Source organism: Prunus dulcis, chromosome 4 (genome assembly GCF_902201215.1).
Source record: "Prunus dulcis chromosome 4, ALMONDv2, whole genome shotgun sequence".
Taxonomy (NCBI): Eukaryota; Viridiplantae; Streptophyta; class Magnoliopsida; order Rosales; family Rosaceae; genus Prunus; species Prunus dulcis.
In genome coordinates, this window is record NC_047653.1 from 5,500,222 (window position 1) to 5,523,697 (window position 23,476).

The window sequence follows — 23,476 nt, forward strand, 5'->3', positions numbered from 1 at the left end:
AAAATCCCTTTGGAGGAAGACAGAAGGATAATGCTTGTAATTAAATGATCAAGACGAGGGTATTTTGGGGATGTTTATTGATTGGGTTGGGCTGCTTCAGTAATCAATCCCAAGCCCAGTAAACCAGATAATTGGGCCGAAACCCCAAAACCTTCATCGTCTTCATATAAATACCCCAAAATTCGAGCCACTGAAACCCTAGGCCAAAAATGACGACCAGTTTGAAGAAGAATCGGAAGAAGAGAGGTCACGTCAGCGCCGGCCACGGCCGAATCGGGAAGCACAGGAAGCATCCCGGTGGTCGTGGAAATGCCGGAGGCATGCACCACCACCGGATCTTGTTCGACAAGTACCACCCGGGGTATTTTGGTAAAGTCGGCATGCGCTACTTCCACAAGCTCCGCAACAAGTTCTACTGCCCCATCGTCAACGTCGACAAGCTCTGGTCTTTGGTGCCGCAGGAGGCGAAGCACAAGGCGGCGGCGAACAAAGGAAATGACGTGCCGTTGATCGACGTGACGCAGTTTGGGTACTTTAAGGTGTTGGGGAAGGGGGCGTTGCCTCAGAACCAGCCTGTTGTGGTGAAGGCCAAGCTCATTTCTAAGACCGCTGAGAAGAAGATTAAGGAAGCTGGTGGCGCTGTTGTTCTCACCGCCTAGGATTTTAGGGTTTAGATTTGGGGGGTTTTTCGCTTATTTTCGGAGAATTGGGGTTTTGGTAGATTTTTTCTTCGCCTTTTTTTAATACGAACATCATGTTATTTTGGGTCATTGAGCTTCTTGAATGCTAAAGGTTGAAACTTTTGTTGCAATGCGTTGCTTTATTGTCAACATTAATATGAGAATTTGATTGCTTTCAAAACTTAATTGAAAAGTTTTTGGTTGTGCATTTTTGATTCATGGATAACCTACAAAGCATTTTTGCATGGTGTTTTTAAGGCCACAGTGAGCATTATTATATGATTCTATCATTATAAAAAAACTAGGAGATTTCTGCCCCCTTTCTGGATGCAGAGAAAACAATCCTACGCAATTGCCTTTTTCATCATAATTTGAACTATATTTGGGGCATAGGGATTCAATTTCTGGATCAAGTGGAAGATCCTAATAATATTCTGGTTCTGTTTTTTATCATCCAAAAGATTTTGGAGCATGAAATGCAAAGATCAAGAACTGAGATTACAAAGTGTTCCAAAGAGTGATGAGTGTTGTTTTTACATGTTTACAAAACAAGCTCTCTTTCATTGTATATTAATGTACCAAAATCAATACATTATAAGGTATATGGGGCAATCTATGTAAGGTCATCTTCGTCCAGTGGTTCTTGCTCGTCGGAAGCATGGGTCTTCAGTGCACTCACATCACCTGTGGGCAGTTTCCTGGCGAGCCTGATGACCTGCACCCATTTCAGTTTATGATATGGCATGGTCAAACAGGGCAGAATAAAAAAAATCCAAGATATTTATATTTCAGTCCAATATTTTAGGGTTAATCAAGCAACAGGGTCAACTTGTCTCCTGAGTTTTTCAATATGTTATGTCATGCCAAATTCATGAGACAAAGCCAGATAATAATTTCAGTATCTTAAGATTTAATCTATTTAAGCATTCAATAATCAGAAAAGCAAAATCATGCCCAAGATCCATTGTATATAAAAGACAGATTTAACTGATAACATGCCTATATCTTTTAATCATACCTAGGTTAATACAAATTCAAATAAACAAAGGAGGCAAACAAAATATATAATACCATGTGATCAAGATTATTAACCGTGCTTGACTGAGAAAGCCGTTTAATTTCTTCAACGTCACCTTCTGTGTAAGCAGAAAAAAGTTTACTTGCAAAACGGCATTGATCACTTCTCGAAAAGGTGTCAACCCTATACAGAACCAAAAGCAAAAGGCCAATATTACGTGAGTTACAAACAGAGTTGCAGTAGCCCCATCCAAATTTGGAAAATCAGAAGAATTCAATAGTTTTACTTACTGGGAGCAATCATTGTAGCATTTTTCTGCTTGTTTGATGTCATGAACATAGAGGTAAACAATTATTGCACTAAGATATGCCTGTATCAACAATGGTTGTAAAATTACTTCTCTTAAACATGAAACATAAAGTGATTAAAAAGAGTGAGTAATGCACAAAAGCAAGATGGACACCAAAAGATGTTTCCAAATGCAGATGCTAGTTAAGAACTTAAGATTAGTTGCACACAAACAAAAGCACAGATTCATTACAAGAGTAATCAAACAAACAAAGTTTTACATGTACTTGCACACTAAAATGAAAGAGTGTGACAAAATTACTTTTCACAGTGGAATAGTCTGGACTTGGGGAATATGTAAAAGGGCCACAAGGATGAGAGTTTCTGTAAAACAAGGATACAAGATGAATAATTATAAGTTTTCATGAGAGGAGAAATGCTAATTACTACAGATGCAACCAAAACTAGGCCTCCTTATCTAATGCAGCCACAGGGAAATGAAAGGGGAAGGGATAGAAAATACATATTACTAGTTGTAAGTTCTTTGTTTGAAGATGCTCTTGCTCAAAAAGAGAAAAAAATATCGAGTGAATTTTCATGCTTAGTACCTCATGTAGCACGGGCACTTCAACAAGGAAACCATTTCAATGTTGTCTTCATATCAAATACCAATACCTCTACACTAGTCCAGGATAATATATCTCATTAAATACATCCAACAAGAAATCCTTTCACACCTTGCATTGGCTATTGGTAGCATTGCACTTATCAGCTGCTAAGCCCCATCTCAACAGAAAAGCAGCAGCATCTGTGTACCTGTAAGAACCGCTCAAAGGGTATCATTAAACATATAGCGAAAAGCCACTCAAAGGCACACAATTTAGTATTTACTGGGGAAAAGAAATGACTATTTTCAAACCGCAAATCACTACTCTTTTCTAATAGATTTTAAACCTCAACCCACAGTCTTCCAAAACATTAGCCTCAATTAAGCCATAAGGAATAACAGTTAATTGCCTGATTATAAATGCTGCCAGAAAACAGCTACAACTGGATTCTACACAATCAGATCTGTTTGCCTAAATAATGTATTTCATCCTCTCAATCCACTAAAATGATAATAATCATAATTTGCATCATCCTCCCAATAACTAAAATGATAAATTGCCATAATTTAAATAACATATGGAATGCATTTTGGGATCTTACTTCTCAAGTTTTATATAAACACTAGTGGCAGCACGATATAGATCAAAGGCCATTTGATCCTTGTCATCATCTTCAAGAAGAACACAAGCATCAGTGTAAAGTTGAATAGCTTCATCAGGAACAGAATCTTCCAGAGCTCTGTAATAAGGTTATCATTTCAAAAGGTTAGCATTTCAAATATTCTCTAAAGCTGTAATCCCACCTCAAGCATATACAGACTAAAAGAGCAACTAAAAAAAACAACACATGGAAAGAGGAAAAGAAAAGAAGAGAAACAGTTTCATTTCACACTGGAAACTCTAACCGATCAAAATTTTTACTAGCAAAGAAAAGTTCAGATAACGTCCTCTACATGTGTGTGTAGTTTCATAAAATAAAATTGTAAACTCCTTTATGAGAAAAATAAGACAACAAAGCTAATTGCAGGTAAATTATGGTTAACAGTTTAATAATTAGCAACTTCATTCCATTTGCCCAACTCCATGCATGTGGATGACCAATTCAATTAATTGCAGGTAAATTAATACTTTTGAATATTTCATAACATTTGAAGATTAAAAACCATCGTTTAGATTGAGCCGTTGAAAATAATGGGTAGAATTTTATGAAATTCTTCACATGAAACACTTTATATTGCTTACTGCAAATATGGGTGAATTTATTAACCCGAACAGGAATGTATTTTTCATGGGAGCTCTGGGAACTGACAAGAATTTTGATCATGTGAATGCCAAGAGAGTTTCACCAAACATTGCAACTTTTAAGAAGAAAAAAAGAAAGATTCGTAGCTGCAAAAAGCAATACTGTGAACCATGTGCTTACCGGGCCCCTTTCGCAAGAGCATCTGATGCAGGTTGTGATCTCCCACACACAACGTACAATTCAGATGCCCTTCTATAAAAATCAGCAACTTCATTCCATTTGCCCAACTCCTTTGCTAAAGCAGCAGCTGACTCCATATGCTTTGCAGCATCCCAGGGTCTGAGTTGGTTGTAAAGGATATAGCAAGAGTGCAGTTATCGAGATCATCAGACAAAATTAGACAACGCCCGAAGGACAGAACATACTAGAAAAAGAGAATGAGGATACGAAGAGATCAATTCTTGTCCTTTTGATGCTTTTTCCAATGCTTCCTTTGCTTTCTCATAATCCTTGGCAATCCTAAACCCATTAGCTACAACAAAACCAGATTTTAGGCTGAAATCCCCATCAACCATTGTAATTAAGGCTTACTGTTGCACAGAACATACATACCAGCTTGTTCATACAGAAGAGTAGCGCTTTTCCAATCTGCACTCCACCTTGTAAGACTGAGCCTCGTTCTAAGATAACAGAAATTAAAGGCATTCAGTAATTCAGAAGAGGAAAGTAATCAAATTTACTTTTCAAAAAGAAAAGACAAAGCTTGCCTTCTTCTTCTTCTCTTCCCAATGAACAAACAAACAAAGCTTAAGCAAAATCAAAATGTCGGTTACAGAATTCCATAATTTATTCATCACTCAATTCTTAGTATGCTCTTCTAGAGTTAGTATACCAACTTCATATGCAGATTACTGAAAGATTCCAAATTTATACAACTTCATCCAATTTCACACTGACCCAGAAAACAAAAATTGAAGTAAATGAATGCTCTTTTTCATTCTACCAATCAATTAATACCATAACTAATCGAAATCATTGGAAAATGTTTCTATGTGTTAAGAATTAACTGACAAACTTTGGGTCTTCTAAACTGAATCAAATGCATAGACCTTCATAATAATACCATATATGTTTATAAATAAATGATTGGATGTGAAAAGAGATACTGACAATTTATCGGCTTTGGCCATCAACTTGTTTGGATCGGAACCCGCCATGGCTGAACTTTGGGTGTAATCTTTCTTCTCTTCTAGTTTTACAGCGCAGTTTGATTGGCCTTTTGGGCTGTTTTAGGCCTTCGTTTCCTTTAAGCTCGCTGCAATAGCCAATCTGCCTCCGTTTATATTTTTACTTTACTATTTTACTTTTATTTATTTTATCTTTTTACCTTTTCAAGCTTAAAAAACATGCAAAGAAACTTTATTTATTTATTTTTAATTTAAAGAAAGATCCTATTTTTTTAAAAAAAATTCTGAATAAGAATTTGTGAGTATTTTGTAATGTATAGGATAGTGATTAATTATTTGAAATGTATTTTGCCTATCAACAATTCTTTTTTTAGTAGAGCTTATCTAACTTCAAATTCACCCCTAATTTAAACTGCAAACATGTTGAGATTTTTAGGCTGCATGCTATTGTCTTCAATTTTTGTTTATGATATTGGGTTATTTATGTTTTCAAACAATTATGCTCCGTTTGGATGAAGGAATTGCAAATTACATAGAATTCTAAAATGACGGAATTTAGATTTCCGTCATTTTAATTTCTGGCAATTGAAGATTTCAGTGTTTGAATTTATGTATGTCAAATTTTATAAATGATAGGAATTGAAAATTTCAATGTTTGGATAACTTATGTAAATTATAAATGACAGAAATTAAATATTTCAAAAGAACAAAAAAACTGATAACCGACATAGAAGGTATTCCTCGAAGTATAAAATAACATATCGTTTGATGAACTAAATAACTCAACTTAAACAAACAAAGCATATTAGCAAACCAAATCACTCACCACGTGCAATAAACATCAGCAACATACTTCTTTTTTTTTTTTTCCTAAATTGGGAGTGCCTTCAGCATCTAAAATTGTTTGCATTTTCTATTAGCCAAGCACATGCTTTGAGTTGTTCATTTTCACTAAGACCTGGTATTGCTTGTACTCACTACTCCATAGAACTTTTTCCATGACTTAACACGATTTCTAATGTTATCAGCACTTATTTGGAGATTAAATTGTGCAGCTAATATATTTACAACAGTATTGTAAGCAGTGCCTTCCATCCACCATCTTCTTTGTGACCCAAGTTGCGCTCCTCGCTAAGTATATCAGCTAATTCAAGTTCCATAGCTATATTCCACCGAAAATAGTTTGTTAAACGATTAAGTCTTATGGGCATAGAGTATTTTGTTAAAACTTCCCCAAATCTAGCCATAGTGCTGGAAAGATCACAAAACCTGTTCTACACATTCATAAATTTAGTCATAAACACCCAATTTTGATAGCCATTCAGATACCATGGTAACCCTAAAATAGAAAAATATAAATTGAAGGAGAGAAAGGCTTGAAGACTAACCTTCAAACTTGGTCCAGAGAGACATGTAAAGCAACAAGGCAATCTATTGTCCAGGGTTTCATAGGTTTTTGGTGCTATTCTTTTTTTCCATGAAAAGTTTGGTGGTTTTTTTTTATGTAAGTTTTGGTACACTGGAAAACATGAATTCCCGCACTACGGAAATTGTGAAATGACACCTATTTTGTTGGAAATCAAACTCGGAAATTTGATGCCTCAATTTCCATGATTTTTTCCGATCGTCATTTAGTAAATTCCGCACTTAAGTTGCCAAACAAGGGAATTGTCAATTTCTCCTCTTAAATTCCCGACTTTTAGCTAAATTTCGAGTTATTTTCCCTCATCCAAAGGAGGGTTAGCTTTTAGTTGTTTTTTAGGACTTTCATCATGATCAATATGGCAATGCCTACGCTACTCCTGCTTTGCAACTTATATGCTTCATGTTTTTTTTTTCTTCTAATTTGCTTTATTATTAAAAGGCTAATAGTCTAGTAAGGTTATAAACCTCAAAGCGAAGCACATTTTTTGCTTGTTGAAAAGTCCCAAATTTGGAACCAACTAGTCTCGGCTTGGTTGAAGAAGATCTCAAGTTTGATTTACATGAATTATGATGGTGTAGCTTTGTTGTTGGTTCATTACCGGCTGTAAAAGTAAGTTATAAAACCACAATTGACTCTGCAATCTACCTAGCCCACTCCAGTAAAACTCAATGCAAGAGTGCCAGTTCCTATTATTTCTGGTGTGAAAGTCAAAAACAAAACTCTCTGCATGACTCAAGTATTAGGTTGAAGGTAGAAGTAGCATGAAAGCCATGAACACACCAAACTACAACTCACTCTCTCTGTTCTGCCCTTATATTAAAAGCCCCAGCCTCCAGTCACCATCAATATCACTAACCTTTTCTTCCACCATCGGTCACATTTTTCTCTGTTGATCTTAATATGGCCTTCTCTAATCTCACTACTTTCTTGTACTTGCTCTTTCTTGGTCCACTACTTTTCAGCTTTCATTTATGCTTGGCGTCTCGCCTCATGATGGAGCTAAAGAAGCCATCGACAACCATGCAATTGGGATCTGACCCTTCATCACCCTTCAGCAACCTAATGAAGCCAACATTGCCATTTTTCCAAGATCTTCCAAACCCAGTTGAAAACATGAACACATTGCTCCCATTTCCCGGCTTTCCAACCATTCCCAAGATTCCTCCAATACCCAAATTCCCATTTATCCCAACCATGCCTTCAGTTAATCCTTTTCTTCCTCAACCACCAGTTCCTAAGAATTCAGAGTCTATGATTTCAAGAAATGAGGCCAAAGCCTCCCCATGAAGTGCCCTTTTGTTAGCTTAGCTCATGCTGTTGTCTCAAATAGCTAGCAGTCTGTTTTTATTGATGATGTTTAGCTTTCATCATGTTGCTGGTAGCCATTGTAACAATAACAAATACAGTCATGATCTTTTTTGCTGTTTTCATTCAGTCATTGTTCCTCAATCACTCATATGAATTACTACAAGTTGACATAAGAAAAAGTTATCTTTTAACTACTTGGCCACAACTGATCTGAAAGGTATAATTGTGTACTTGGAAGGAATAATGCAAAAGTTGCAAGGCTAATTGGATGGGGGAAATACTTTTCAATATTAATTCATTGCAAATTTAACATAGTCAAATAGAAGCACACTAGCTAGCCCCAACTCAAGTGCAAATATGAAATGGTTGAATTGAAATTCTAGTTTGGACAAAAGTAACGTTGTATTTAACTTTACTAGCAAATTATCGTCATATTAAGTTCCCTTAACAAGGAAATACATAGGAACTTTTAACATACTTATTGCTGAAACTTCCAAAGTACATAATAAAGCGTATATAGTTTAACTTAGAAACTTATGCAGGAGGAGGTGAAAAAGGAAAGGGATATTGGGAATGTTGATAGGAGGGACTGGAAAGTCAGGAAGTGGTGGGACTGAAGTTATTTTAGGAATTCCAAATGGAGGTGCAAATGGTAACTGTGGAATTGGAACTCCAGGAATATTAGGAAAAGGTGACAAAGTCTTCATCTGACCAAACTCCATTTTGGCCTTGCTTAACTGCTCCATCATCTCTCCTTCATTCAGATAATTCCCACTTTCTGTGGCTCTTCCAGTTTGCTCTTGAGCCTATTTTGATATCCCTGCAGGGTGTTGGCGTGCCTCAACAAAAAGCACCCCCAGATTGGCTGCCATTATCAACACACTCAACAACATGCAAAACTGAACCAAACCCATTTTGAAAGTCACCTTTGGAGAAGAAATGAAGTTTGGTAAATGACAAACAGATTGATAGATGGGGTTTTGAAGTTCAAAGCTTTAGTATTTATAAGCACCAGAAACATTAGAAATTGAAGGCAAAAGTGGCAGGATTTTATTAAGTGCTAATCGGCATTCGGCAACTGCGGATGGGTTGAAATGAGTGCCATAACTCTGCCTAATCTCGTATGAACACTTATTGATAATTAAATGTGTGACATGACTTTACATCTCTCAATACACAAACGAACCAATTGAAAATGAACACATTTCTGCTCTGGAAAAAGAAAAAAGAAAGCCATTATGGTGTTTGACTACGTAGATCCTGGTGCAAGAAGACAATGGTTTTCTTCATGCATGCTTCATTGCATGTGTCTAGAGTAGCATGCCAAAAAAGGCTATGGTATTTGTGCAAAGCCATTAATCTTACCGGAGTTATTAGCTTTTGTTATATTCGAAACATTTCATTTATGTCACGATATGTCCAAGAATCCACATCCCTCTTCCGCATAGGTCCAACAAAAAGAATTGAGAGGAAATTTACCTTCGTTATTAAGTTTAACTGATATGCTGCATATTTTTCACTCATACAAAATCATGAGAGAGAGAGAGAGAGAGAGAGAGAGAGAGAGAGAGAGATCTTTAATGCTTCTGTAAAATTACCACTGTATCTACACAAAAGATGCTACAGGCCTTAACTACATTTACAATATAATGAATGAAAAAATTGGTTAATCACACCTTGCAAGCAAAAAACGAAAACCAACCTAAGATAAATAAAGCAAACCAGCCTCAAGTTTTAGGTTTTAGTAGTATTATATGTGACTTTGACAATGACTGACAAAGGAATGTTGACAACATGACCTTGATTTCCAAATAGTCCAATCCTTCCATAGCTAGCAGTGGTGCTGTTTGCCGTAGAATTGAAGAATACACTTAAGACCTGTTTCTCCCCACTGGCAATGTAAAAATGAGCTGGAGACACCTTTACTGAAACTCCAAAAGGAGCACTCCAGCCAACACTATAAGTTTCATTTCCACCAACGTTCATCACTGATCTGAGCACCGTTCTAGACTGGTTCAGTTTTGCTATTGTTATTGATGGCAAGTTCAGGTCAGCACCGGCGATGGTAGAATTATAAACCCAACAGCTCTCACCAGTGTAATTCAAAACCACAGGAGCTGATCCATTGATGCCACAAAGAAATGACATATAATTGTCATAACCTGCAAGAAGACAGCATGGTTTTCAGTCAAAATATACTATCAAACACAAAAATAATCACTTAAAATAAGAAACAGCTAGGAGTCTTTATGTTAACAAATAGAAAACAGAAAATATGCATATATACATATATAGAGTCCTCTTCAATTGAGGTTAATAGAAATTACACCTAGCAGTCTAATCACACTAACAGAGAAGGCATCACAATTCCATATTTGATAAGATGATTGTTACAATCAGTAAAAGATTTCCACAAAAATAAGCGAAGTTCCAAGCATATGGGTCAGGTTGAGTAACTTTCTTCCTGAGAAGAGACAGAGTAACTTACTGGAATCAAAAATCAGTCCCGGATTCAGTGCCGCTGTAGCATTCACAAAACCACTGCCCATGTCAAAGGGTGTTGCTGGAGACTGGTTTTTATCTGGAAACGCATAAGCACGTTGAGCCATTATGGGCCCACCATTCTTGTCATATAGAGAAGCTGTTGTGGAAAGTGCAGATGCAATGGCTGAAGGACTGAAATTGGGGAACTTCTGCCTAACCAGTGCAGCAAGCCCGGCAATATGAGGAGCAGCCATGCTTGTCCCAGACATCATTGCAAAGTTCTCACCTGAAAGATAAATACAACACAGCAGTTATATAATAATGTTTGAAGAGTAAACAAAACTGTCATTTATGAACAAAAATATCAAAAAGTTATACTTGGAACTTAATCACTATTACCAAGTAGTGTATTTCTACCTTGAAATTCAACCGAGTCTGCGCCAACCAAACTCCAAGCAGCCCATATAGAATTTCCAGGAGCTACCAAGTTGGGTTTCATTATTTCTGCATCATCAAGAAAATTGTCTTCCGGATCCGGTCCTCTAGCAGAGTAATACATGATCTTTGGTGCAGAACTACTGTAGTTTGCTTTGAAACCTCCACAAATGGTTGCAAGTGCCCCAAATTTGACAATTCTCTTTGTCATGATATCTCTCTCCAAGGAATAATTGTAGTATTTGAGTAAAACCTGCCAAATATATCATAAAGCTTTATTAACTGCTGAGAGAGAGGGAGGGAGGGATAAGCCCTAATATGTGTCAGGGCATCAACTTCCCCTTAAACGATTAAACACGTTCAAATGATTAAAATTTTTGAATGGTTGGGTAATGCTCTCTTGCCATACTAAATCCGGACCACACATACAGGCAATAATCAACCTAATCAAAGTTCATACTCACAGTCTAGCAACACTTATGTATCTATATAGGTATACATTCAGGCAATAATCAACCCAACACTTACGTATCTATATAGGTATATATGTATATATCAAATCCTCATCATATGGGATGATATTTATAATTTTGAAGAAGAAAACAATATACAACAACTTAATGAATGTGCATGCATAAACAGAAATTTGCATACCTTGGAATCCTCTGGGGATGGGATTATGATGCCAGGTATTTTCATTGGAGTTGGGTTAAGCTGAAAACCAATTACAAAAGCATCCATGTAGAAGACGACACCAACTGCACTTAGGTTTTTGGCTGTTTCCAGGGCGTGATTGACTGTGGAGATCCCAAGCACAAACCGGATTGAGTAGCTACAGATCAAGAGGTTCCCCTGGATCAAATCCTGATTGAACTTGCTTGAGTCTTGGCATTCACCCACATACATATCATCTGCCACTGTTGTGCTGTTGTTCAAAGCATGTACGGCAGAAATCAGCGTGTACATTGTATCATTCTCTGTTCCCGCTGTAGCAGAAACAGAAGTAATCAAGATTACTATCTAATCTAATTGGGTGCGTTCATGGTTCACATATAAGTGGCAATGGCATGCACCAAGATATTGGCCATAGAAGATTGTCTACAAGGTAACAGATTTAGTAATGTCACACTTTGGAAGGGAACCAGCATGTGCATAAAAAATCAACTGTATCTAAAAGATCAGGAGTACAGTCATCCCATGCAAGTTGCAATGACATACACCGAGATGCTAACCATAAAAAATGGATATGTAAGGAACAGACCTATCGGTGACATTTCATGTGAGAAAGGAACCAGCATGTTCTTGAAAACTCAAGTCTACCTCAAAATTCATCTAGACATTCAATAGACATAACAACCAACGGAAAAAGGAACTCTCACATTAGAAAATCAGGAAAGAGGAAACAGTCAAGGTTAGGCAATGTGGAATTCCTGTGAACATAGTCTCTTTTGACAATTCTCTAGCAAAAGTTATTGGACTGGAGTCATTGAATCTTTAATAATGATACGAAGACCCACATAACTTTCAGATCCAAATGTATCACCAGAAAAGATTCAATTGTAGATAAGGCAGCTTATAAACTATAATGGCCCTTGTTTCACTAAGAGTGATGATCCAGTTCGTATCACTTCAAAAGTTAATTCTGAGTCCCAAGTGTAAAGAGTAAGGACAGCAATTGTTGTTAAGACGATGCTGTATGAAAAATTTAAAGAGAAGTAGAGCAATCAATTCAGGAGACAAACTTACGTGCAAGTCCAACTCCTGGAATGGTGACATTGTTGCCAAGGATTATAGAGTTGCTGTAGACTCTGTCATGGGAGGCAGAGCCAACAGTGAATATCCATGGACTGAAGGAAGACATGCTCTTTGGTGATGGTCCGGTATTGCCCGCTGCTTGGACAACAAATATACCAGCCTTTACAGCTGATAGTAATGCCATGTCTATGGGATTGAAAAATGTTGCAACGCCGGGAGGACGCCTGTTGGGAGTGATTGATAAGCTTATTATGTCAACCCCATCCTGAGCAGCCTGGGAATGCATAATAAATCACCAAAATTAAATATGCTAAAGTGGCAAAGAATCTATATGGAATAAAAGGTATGGAAAAAACAGATTTTCTTATTGGTTTGAAACCCCAATAGAGACTCAGCTGTTTGGCAGAATATAGTTTGCAGAAATAGAACAAAAGGCATGTACCTGGTCTATGGCAGCAACAACATCAGCAGCAAAGCCTCCAAAGCCTTTGTACAGTGCCTTGTAAACAGCGATGCTGGAATAGATAGAGATGTAGTTAAAACATAAAAACATAAATACTCCCAATTGTTTATGTACTGGAGAAAGGTGGATTCAAAGAGGAAAGGGTTGTCACAGGTCAAGGACTGAGTGAATTACTGATTAAAAGAATTTCAGACTTAGGTTAATTTTGTTTCTCACAAGTTGAAAGAAACTTATGTTAGGGAATTGCTCCTTTTTTATGCATCGCATTCTACCAGAAACAACAAACACCACATCAATAGACAAAGTGACACTCAGATCTAGATTAATTACTGTGAACGAGGAGCCATCCCACTTGCATTTCCAAAATGATGCCCAGCAACAACCACTGGAATTCCATGGTTTCCTGCAGCAATGGAAGCAGTGTGCCTGTAAATTAAAATGAGATCCATCAAACGGTGTTAACAACATAAAGGAGACATAACTACATTGTCTCTCATAGCATTTTAAAAGGTACTAGACTGTCTTTCAAGTATCATAAAAGCAGCTAAACCAGCTTCTTTCAGATTGTAACTTGAGAGTCATATGAACATTTCAAGTTTTCATCAATTTATTGGGTTATCACTTTTATTAAAATACTTTTTTTTCGCATGTTGAAGTAAATTGCATAATTTAAGTTCATTTGTGAAAGATGATTAACAATTAAGATATATTTCATTAAAATGAAAACATAGAAATCTATAACAGTTCCACAGAGACACATGATGCCTCTAACGTGAATATCAGCGTCAGGCATGCAGGACCTCAAATGAAAGAAAAAGAAAAAATATAAAAGGGAAAAGAAGAAAAAAAAATATATATATATATATATATATCAGTATGTCTCAGTGCTCTAATAATATCAGTTTTCTACCTAGCCAGGTAGAAAACAGAGATGGGCAAACTTGAGATGAGCAGGTCCTTAGGCGAATCTCAAGGTCAAAAGTCCCCATATAAGACAGATTTTCATATTTGGTGTTTTTCATGTGTCTTTCTATAAAAGCACTAATGCTGCAAACTTGAAATTGAGATAAAATAACACAGATACAAAAGGCTTAGGGTACTTTCTCTCAGGGAAAGCAAGACAACTCACGTGCCATGGCCATCACCATCAAATGGAGAAGCAAAGTCCTGTGATGAATTGAAAACACCTCTGGTTATAGCAGATGCTGCAAAATGGCGGGCTCCAATAAGCTTCCTATTGCAGGAACCAGATGGGAAATCCCGGGTAACCTCACAGATGCCAGAAAAATGTGCCGGAACTGGATATGGATGTTCAGATGTATGGTCAGCAAAACTACTGTGAGTTGGATCAATGCCAGTATCAATAAACCCAATGACCATCCCTTCTCCAGCTGATTCATATCCGCCTCCTTGGACCCAGGCTCCTTGTGGCAAACCCAAAAACTGAGGAGTATGGGTGGTTGCAGTTCTAACAGAAAAGTCCAAAACCATATTTGCTACTTCTCTCCTCCTGGAAAGCTTATCAACCTCCAAAATTCAGCAATAGCACCAAATTAGGAACTTATGATCAATTACACCTTTTCACATAGGCATAGGAAAATGCTACAACACGCGGACAATGCCATGTTCCAAATTACTCAGAAATACAAGCAAATGTAAAGATTCAAAAGTAATAATTGGAGTATCACAATTCTATACAGCACCATAATTGAGGAATTTGACATAATAATGATTACTATATAATACCAGAATTTCACTGATGTTATACCTGATCTGGGGTAACAAGCACAGCAAATCCGTTAATCAAGTAATGGTAGCTGTACAGCTTCAGATATTTCTCCCCTCTCAACACCCTCCTCAATAGCGAATCATGAACTCGAGCAATATAAGAGCTATACCTCTTATCCGTTCTTGAAATATTTCTATATCTAAAAAGAAAACATTAAAATCAATTAAGTTTAAGGTCGTAATAATGCAATGAGGAATAATTAAGGGAGGGGAAGAAAAAGAAAACCAATCAACATCATGAATAAATAACTTTTAGCACGCTGGAGACCTTACTACCCCATACCTGAAGAGTTTACCCAATTGTTGGGTATGATGAAGGCGGAAAAGGGACAATATAATAACCACAAGTTTCCACATGTTCATAAGAGACAAATTGTACAGAGTGTATGAAAAATGAGCAACAGGGGACCCCATGAGCGAGAGATCCATGCAAGGAGTGTAAAAGGAAAGTACCACTAATATTTACTCTAGAATTCAAGTTATTCTATGGTAAAGGGAAAGTAAGACCCAAACTATCCCACAACGCAAGTATCCAAATTGATTTCTCCACATGAGGAAACGAAACTTCAATACTACTGCTTGGATCATAATTGAAAACCAGCTTCAAGGGATCAAATAAAACATAGAAAATTAAAAGCAAAGTAATTTCAGAGAGTAAGAAAATCTTTGAAAATGAAGAGTAAAATAGTACCTGTGTTTGTGAATGTTCAACCTCTCAGAAGCGCCGCCATGTCTGATACCATTACTGTTCCTTCTCAACTCAGCTTCGTAATGAGCAGCAGGAACTTCTCTAAGAGTGACAATATACACAGCCGTGAAGTCATCAGAATCATCATCTTGACAGAACGAGCTCATAAACATCCCCAAAAAAAGTAACACCATTAAGTGCACCCCATAAATTCTGCCCATTTTAGAACTAAAGCACAAGAAGATCAAAATCCCAGGAAAGAACACTCCCCAGATTAACAAAAAGACCTTTGGGCACAAGTCTTTAACAACCCATGTCCTCCATTTTCCAAAGCAAGCTTCTTTCTTGGAACAATTTGCAGAATGTGGAGTGCAGCTGAGTGAAGAACCACAAAACCAGAGACCCTTTTCTGAATGTGATAATTGGTGTGAATGGAAACTGCACAACACACATGAAGCCTCCCCAGATAAGAAGTGATCTGACCGAGAAAGCAGAGCTCTTTTCGGTGAAAAAAGAAACCCTTTTGTATACTTTTGTTTGTGCGTACACAAGAAACTGGAGTACACTAGAGACGAGAGAGAGAGAGAGAGAGAGTGAGTGAGAGAGTGAGAGAGAGTAGTAATAGCTGGAGCATAGAGAATCTATGGACACTTTATTGGATGCTGTGTATTTGAACGTATATTTTATGCAAAGGGTCTTCCACGGCCACGACATTCGAACGTTTTATTTTGTTTGTATTATATCATCCACTGTTGGACTTAGATGGTTTTCTTAGCACATTATATTTCATGTATAATTTTTCAGCCAAATCCAAAAATCCGTCTGCAACCCAACTTCAAATCATCCATTTTTTGTTTTTTTATTTGCACACAAAGATAATCATTTCTTAACATTTATACAATAACATGATTTTTGCTATTGTTATTGATTGGCACGTAATACATGTATGTATTTGTGGGAAACTGCAAATACCAGTTTCCAGTTATCTGCTTGTAAAAATATGTATATATCTCCACATACTTTTCGATTTATCTAATTGGAAATGATGGTAGCTTGATGGTGTTTTGACGGGTCAGGTCAACATTAATCTTTTGTCTTGGCCCTTTTTTTGGCCGTTGTCTACTTGCTCCAACGTTCTAATTTTTTAAGACCACCCGTGACACTGCACAAGTAGAGAGAGAAGATAAGAGGAGAGAGAGGGTTAAGTTTTGGACCTTCTGGTCTGATGGGTGGGGGTGTTGTGGGACGGTGGTGTATTGAGTACACTACATATGAGTGCGCATGTGAAAAAGGCCAGATTTTGAGTGCAGGTTCTATTTCTATTGGATTCTAATACCATTTCTGCAATTGGGTCATCTCATGATTTTCCTAAGCTTTTCTGCTCAATATATTTCTATGTGCCTTCCTCATATGGTAGGCCATACATATGATGCATCCATTTTCCAGTGTACACTTTTAAGAACATGATTTTATTTAATAGTCGTTGGGAGTTCTTGGTATGCTCTACTGTGCCAAAAGAACCTGATTCTTCAATCATTAGGATCACTCTTTTTGAGTCCAATTGATGGCCTTCTCCATGTGACAATACCAAAAGGAAAAGGGAAGAAGAAAAAAAAAAAAACCTGTTTACCACCGTTGGTCCTTGACTGATTCCATCTATTTGGAAGAAAAAGGTGATGATAATGTTTGAGTGCAAAGACTGGTGCCCATCTCTAATCCTGGTCTGTCTCTTTCATTCTATGTATACACATTCAGCAAAAAGTTGAGCAGAAACACTTGAGATTTGCTTTGATGCAATTCAATTGGCTTTACAGATAGGTGCATTACAACATTTTGATGAATGTGCCTTTAATTTGAATTTTGTTATGAACGTTGAGGTGTTTAAGTGTACATTTTCTCTTTTGCATGTTATATCAATGTTATAGCCCAAAAGGACGAGTAAATCTCTCATTCATTTAGCTGAACCATGAACTTGTAATTAAATAAGACACATAATTAGTTGTACGAATGAAGTCTAAGCTAACCAAGTGGGTGCATATTTTGGTCTATGTTCAGTTGATTGAAACATAGTTTCAGTTCTCATAATTTAGGTGAAAGTTACTTTAGTAGTAGAGTACTTGTCTCACATTTTGGTTAGAGCTCGACATTGTCTTATTCCTTTCTGAACAAATTTTTTTTAAAAAAGCACTTATCTGCATACTTAAGAGCAGTTACCCATGCACTCGTGTTCAATTGTATCAAAAAAGAAAGAAAATAGACATGGGCCTAGGCCTGGCCATAGGCTAAGAGTTGATCTTGGACTCTTGGTCAGGCCCAAGGACTTGGTGGATATCAGCTTTGGTTTTGATTCACGAGGACGACCCCATATTCATTTGCCCAAAGCCCACCAATCCCGTATGGGCTGCGGTCCCACAGATCCAGTGGTGCTGATTGCTGAAGATGATGTGGCGGTTTGAGGTTGAAGGTGACATATCCCAACTGTTTCAGAGTTTTAGAGCACAAATTGAGAGTTGGTTTATCCGTTATCCGTTATAGTGAGACTGTCAGAGGAAGAGTGACGATGGCACTGGCATCCATAGCCATAGCATCATCAAATCCCCTGTACTCTTCTCTAACTTTACCAACTTCCAGAGGAAGAGGAGGAGGCAGCAGCACAAGGAGAAGAAGGACACATTGTCTAAAGATTACTGGGTCCAGTCTCGCTGGTGGCTCTGCTCTTTTCCAAGCAGCCCACCACACTGTATGTGTTTATAATTTGATGTGTTTTTTATTATGTTTATTTTCCTTGCATTTTAATCTATTACATTCTGATTGTCTGTTTAGAGATATTATGAGTTTAAGTGTTGATGTGTTCTGCACTTTCTCATCATTTGTACAGTGAAATATGTGATGGACTTCAGCTTAAAAAATCTGTTTTGATTTGTTTTCATCATGATTCTTTCTTCTTATTCTTACTTTTTTTTAGTATTCTAGGGCATAACATAGAGAAGTCAGTTTCTTTTACTTAATTTTCTCAACAACTTGATGGAGGGCAAATTGATGTTAGAAACAAATTTCTTGAAGTTAGTAAAAGGAGAAAGAGCCATATAAGATGAAATGGAAGAAATAAAGGTGAATTATTAAGTGAGTGAGTGTGAGCTATTATATTCACTTTCTTTGCTAAAATGGTGAATTATTAAGGGCAATTGTAGCACATGTGTTGATTTTAGGGTATGTCTCTTCTAGGATTTCGTTGCTCTCTATTTCATCATATGTGCATTTGAGTGGAAAAAGGAGGCATCTTTCGTCAGTTTGGGCCAATAAGGTTAAGTATGGTTTGTTAGTTTAGTAAGAAAGAAACATGAAAATCAAAATTGAAGGGAATATGAAAGGCTGACATAGCAGTATAAAGGTACATAAAAAATTTGACAATAATAATAATGGTATATTACTTTCTTGCTTTTATAAGTTGTATGATTGTTATGTGTAGGAACTAATTCAAGGAATATTCATATTTGACTTTCTAGGTGGATACATACATTAAAAGTGGTATGGTTATTGGGTTGGGGTCTGGTCAAGCTTCTGATATGGCCATACAGTATATAGGTCTGCAACTTGGTGCAGGTGCTCTAAAAGATATAGTGGGGATACCAATGTAAGTAACCTGATTAAGAATTCATAGTTCTTTTTTAAAAGAAAAAAAAAATATGCTTCTGATTTCTTGGCTCCTTCCAAAGTTCTTAAGATCCCTAAAGTAAGTAAGGAAAGAAATGATGTCTTCGAATCATGTAACTGAATCTTTCTCCTCAGCTCCATCAACTGGTGAAACTGAGACAAATTGGAAAAACTTGTGTTTGTAGAGTCTGGCTCCATGTCCAATGAAGGGTTGTGAGCCAAAGCATTACACGTTCTTTTCCTTTCCTCTTTGTTTTTTCATAATGGAATTTACTTTGGATTTATGCAGGTCCATAGCATGTGCAAGTGAGGCGGCAAAGGCAGGAATTCCATTGGGTCACTATGAGTATTGTTCTCAAGTGTGCACACATTCTAAACATAAGAAAGTTTCCTTTTCATTTGAGGTTTTCGAGTATTATATGTTTGGAGAAAGCACACCACTAATTGATGTCCATGCATTTGGTTTTGACTGGAATCAAAGAATTCTGATATATATCAGGATATGAGAACTGAAAAAGATATGTCAGCTAGTTGTAAAGATATTCTTAGACTCTTTATTGACAATGCACAATGCATCACTCTCAATGTGATCATGGAAGATTAAAAAATTTAACCTTAGTAGAATATCATTTTAACTTGCGCCTTTGTAGATTGATTTTGCATTTGATGATGCTGATATTATAGAAGAAGGAACACTTATATCTGTCATTGGGCGAACAAGAAATCAGGGAGAGGAGTCCATAATCCAAGAGAAGGTCAGTCACGATACTGTTGCCTGTCCTGTTTACATGAACTGTTAGAACTCAAGCAATAGCATGGCAAATTTCTCAACCCATGAAAAAATTGAGTCTGCAATAATTTTTTTTTTCACGACCATCGAAGTTGCATAATTTGATATGTTAAACCTATATGAAGCACTTACTGGAAAATTTCCTTTTTCTTTTCCCCTGCAGTCTATACTAAACGCAGCCAATAAGCTTGTGTTCATGATCACAGAAAACCAGTACAAAAGTGGTCCGGATGGTTCTATTCCAGTTTTAGTGAATTCTGTAAGAAGCGATATTCATTGCTTGTTTTAATTAAGTGAACCATCAAGTTCCATAGTAAGAGAAAGGTTGTCTGAACACCCAAATTAAATTTCAGCTCAACTGGATGCAAGCTGCTGAAGAGATAGATGACCTTTTTTTAGGTGATGCAGAGGTCTGCTTTCTCGTCATACCATTAAGTAGTTCTTTTGTTTGCATTCCTCATCAATTATATGTTAGTTTATCATAAGAAAGCAAGAACATCTCATTGTTTTCTCTCAGTGAAAAAGTGATTGCATCTTTTTGTTTGTTTAATAAGAAAGAAGCAAACAACAAAACTTCACAATTAAAAATTGTTAATAAGAAAGAAGGAGCTAGTACATAATTAACCTGTATTACTGATTCAGTCGTCTTTCCTAATGATATTTTCCTTTTGTCACTTCTGAAGGTATGGAGAAGACCATCAATTGGGATCGCGGGTCCTAATGGGGGTGACTTCCCACTAGTCACCAAAGAAGGCCATAATGTTCTTGATGTCATATTTACATCTCCAATACTAAGCCTCAGTAGGTCTTACAACCTCCATCATTTCTTGTTTTAATATATGCTTCCACGCTTGAAAATAAGTTTTCATGTCTTCGTGAACTTAAATTGTAGATGAAGTATCGAAGAGCCTTGATGAAGTTGATGGGGTCATAGACCATGGAATCATTTCCAAGTTCCCGTTAAGTTTTTTTTTTCCCTTGTAAACTCTTTTATGCTTTTTACAGATATGCTACTACATATTGCTTTATATATAAAGTTTATAAACCAGGGAGTATCACTCTTTTACAAGAAGAAGCACAATGCTTGTAATTGGTTAGGTCTTAAAATGTTTACCAGGTAGGATAAACCACTAATTTTGTTGTCTTACTTGTGGTGAACTACAGATGCACAGCAGTAATTGCTTCAGAAAGTGGGCTGTCTGTTGTTGATAATCTGCCAAAGAATGCTGTAAAGGAACCCTAATAGCAAGAGCCTGCATTGCACGCTTACATGATCATTCGGTATTGTTTCTGCACATAAGCCTGCATTGCATACAGAACACATTTTTATATTTTTGCATTGCCATACGATGGTGTAGTACGCATATTACTTGTATCCATTCTACTTACGGATATAGCACATGTAAGGCAGTGCTGGTGGCAGTCCATGTAGCATACCACATTATAGAGATATGTTTTATTTGATGAAAAGTTTGACACTTGAGTTGGACAAACATGACCAACCTGAATTTTAGGATGGAAACAAAGGAAAGTCCTGCCGACAAATTACAATATAAATGTATCTGATATATGCTCATGTAAGTTAATTTTTCGGCTTATATAATGGAATTTGTTTCTTTAGGCAGTACTGTTTTATGTGCTTGAGTAGGTTGAGACATTATGTTTGACACAAGAAACGAGTTAAGAATTCTTCAGAGTCCATTCCATTTATATGGTTTAAAAGTTTCACTGTTCAGAGAGAGAGAGAGACAGAGAGAGAGGATTGACAGTCACCTAACTTGTGTTTCTATAGAATGGTTCCCTTCCCAAACACTTTTAATTGGTGGAAGGGGGGACGTGTGTTAAACCGCATGATTCTCTTTCTGGGTCAACATATGTAAGCTTGGACAGGTCACAGTTGTACCAAACTCAAAGTAAGGCCACAATCATTAAAAGACAACATGTTACATAGACATGGGTGGTTGGTTGTCGCTTAGGCCATGCTATTTCGTACGTGATTTCCAGGACAAGGAGCTAGACTGGTGTAGTAGCTATCTTTCACCAGTCTAATAGAATAGTTTGTTAAATTAGACACATATTTTTCCTCTCAAACTAAACCATCATTTTCATCAATTATATTGCAGTCGTTGACAACTGTTAATGTTAGCGAAAAACACTCGAAGAATCAAACTACAAAAAAAAAAGAAACCATTTATATTAATACGAAGTGCAATAATAAATTAATGTTTCGAACTAAAAACTACTAGTCTGCAAGATAAGATAAAATCATTTTTCACTGTAATAGACTTTAAGAACTTGATAAATAGTTTTGGTCACATCTTCTCAATTAATATTTAATGTTGGATGTGAACGAATGGCACACCAAGGTTGACAAATGAACATTGTAAGTCTCGTCTGGTGCGCCGAATCTCTTTCAAACCAGGCGAATCAGTTGGACTTGGACCAAATTGATCGCCTCACATGGGCCCAAATTTCAATAGTCTCTCGATCCCAGCTTTGCCGGTCTGGTCCGGTTGTGTGTACTGTAGGGCTGAACCTTTTCAGAATAGCGTGAGCTCTAATTGACTGCAATTTATATTTATTTATAAATAATTGAAATTGTTTTTGAAGTCAATAAATTGAAATTTGGTCCCAAATTTTATGAAGTCCACCCTATTTAGTGAAAATTCACTCCATCTCATGAAAAGTTTGGCCACTCCAACTTGAAAAAAGCCAATCAGTCATCCATACATAATAGACGTAAAAGAAAAAGTCTAGCAGTTGGTCAATCTAAGTGGTCGGGTCGGGAGTTTAGAGCTGCGAAATTTTGAATACAACTGATTAGATAAATGACCAGTCTTGGTTTAGACTTACAAGATTTTCTTTACATTACAATACTTACTAGATTGAATTATTTGTATGATTGCATATCAAATGAATCTCCCTCGTTCAATAAATAAAAGTTTATAAGTTGAAAGTTGTATATTTGCCGCATTATATCAACAGTTAACAACCGTACGTAGCGTATATGACTGTAACTAACGATGCATATAGTGAAAATATAGAAAAACAACTGCTATGATATGAGTATAAGACTAAATTATCCAGTGATTTTTTATTTTTATTCATCTAAGGATGACTAAAACATTGTATAAAGTTGGTGATTGTTATTGGAAACATGAATCTTGGTGGTAGCTAGGGAGGTGAGATATTAATTAAGTTTTGGTGATTAGTTTATAACTAATGACCTACACGATGTGAGCAAAAAGTTTTAATGCTGCGCAGTGATCTGATATCGAAGCAAAATTACTTTGGTCCTTGCCTGCCTTCCTGCATGACAAGATAACATGCTTAAGATCTTCACACATTAAATAGGTGGTCTTAATTAGGATTTAGCCAATATCAAATTAATTATTGTTCTTAGTTGATTGCTGCCTCCCTGCTGTTGCAAACGAGGACTGAGATTCATTGTGCATGCATGATCCATGTGACATTACACATGGAAATGATTTATCATGATTCGTGAATCTTCTTTCAAGGTTAGAAAGACAACTAAATTTAATAAACATCGGCAGCTCAAGTTTAATTAACATTTACTTTAATTTTTTTTTTTTGGTTAATTATTCAAGTCGGGATCTACTATATTAATTAAGTGCATTAGTAGTTTTAATTTTTCTACAAG

The 23,476-nt window shown here is 36.6% G+C and overlaps 4 protein-coding genes across 4 annotated transcripts; 2 read left to right on the plus strand and 2 right to left on the minus strand.

The window, feature by feature from the left end:
* The first annotated feature begins 184 nt into the window (after positions 1–184).
* On the plus strand, positions 185–866 carry LOC117624373 (60S ribosomal protein L27a-2-like). Its single transcript, XM_034355573.1, has one exon. It carries the CDS (start codon positions 210–212, stop codon positions 657–659), a length of 450 nt encoding a protein of 149 aa, XP_034211464.1. The 5' UTR covers positions 185–209; the 3' UTR covers positions 660–866.
* A 208-nt stretch (positions 867–1,074) lies between these two features.
* Positions 1,075–5,138, minus strand: LOC117624368 (gamma-soluble NSF attachment protein). The gene is made up of 9 exons (XM_034355565.1): positions 5,008–5,138; positions 4,450–4,517; positions 4,285–4,369; positions 4,018–4,176; positions 3,196–3,333; positions 2,724–2,802; positions 1,989–2,068; positions 1,752–1,881; positions 1,075–1,395 (listed from the first exon to the last, which is right to left on the minus strand). The coding sequence occupies exons 1-9, from the start codon at positions 5,052–5,054 to the stop codon at positions 1,294–1,296; spliced, it is 888 nt and encodes a 295-aa protein (XP_034211456.1). The 5' UTR covers positions 5,055–5,138; the 3' UTR covers positions 1,075–1,293.
* A 4,178-nt stretch (positions 5,139–9,316) lies between these two features.
* LOC117624359 (subtilisin-like protease SBT2.2) lies at positions 9,317–15,954 on the minus strand. Its single transcript, XM_034355557.1, has 10 exons — positions 15,375–15,954; positions 14,664–14,823; positions 14,025–14,422; positions 13,226–13,321; positions 12,875–12,947; positions 12,424–12,706; positions 11,332–11,663; positions 10,660–10,930; positions 10,247–10,528; positions 9,317–9,920 (listed from the first exon to the last, which is right to left on the minus strand). The coding sequence occupies exons 1-10, from the start codon at positions 15,590–15,592 to the stop codon at positions 9,493–9,495; spliced, it is 2,541 nt and encodes an 846-aa protein (XP_034211448.1). The 5' UTR covers positions 15,593–15,954; the 3' UTR covers positions 9,317–9,492.
* A 1,901-nt stretch (positions 15,955–17,855) lies between these two features.
* LOC117624366 (probable ribose-5-phosphate isomerase 4, chloroplastic) lies at positions 17,856–21,439 on the plus strand. Its single transcript, XM_034355564.1, has 9 exons — positions 17,856–18,111; positions 18,878–19,005; positions 19,315–19,384; positions 19,676–19,780; positions 19,979–20,074; positions 20,169–20,225; positions 20,499–20,616; positions 20,708–20,774; positions 20,980–21,439. The coding sequence occupies exons 1-9, from the start codon at positions 17,932–17,934 to the stop codon at positions 21,056–21,058; spliced, it is 900 nt and encodes a 299-aa protein (XP_034211455.1). The 5' UTR covers positions 17,856–17,931; the 3' UTR covers positions 21,059–21,439.
* Positions 21,440–23,476: the final 2,037 nt, after the last annotated feature.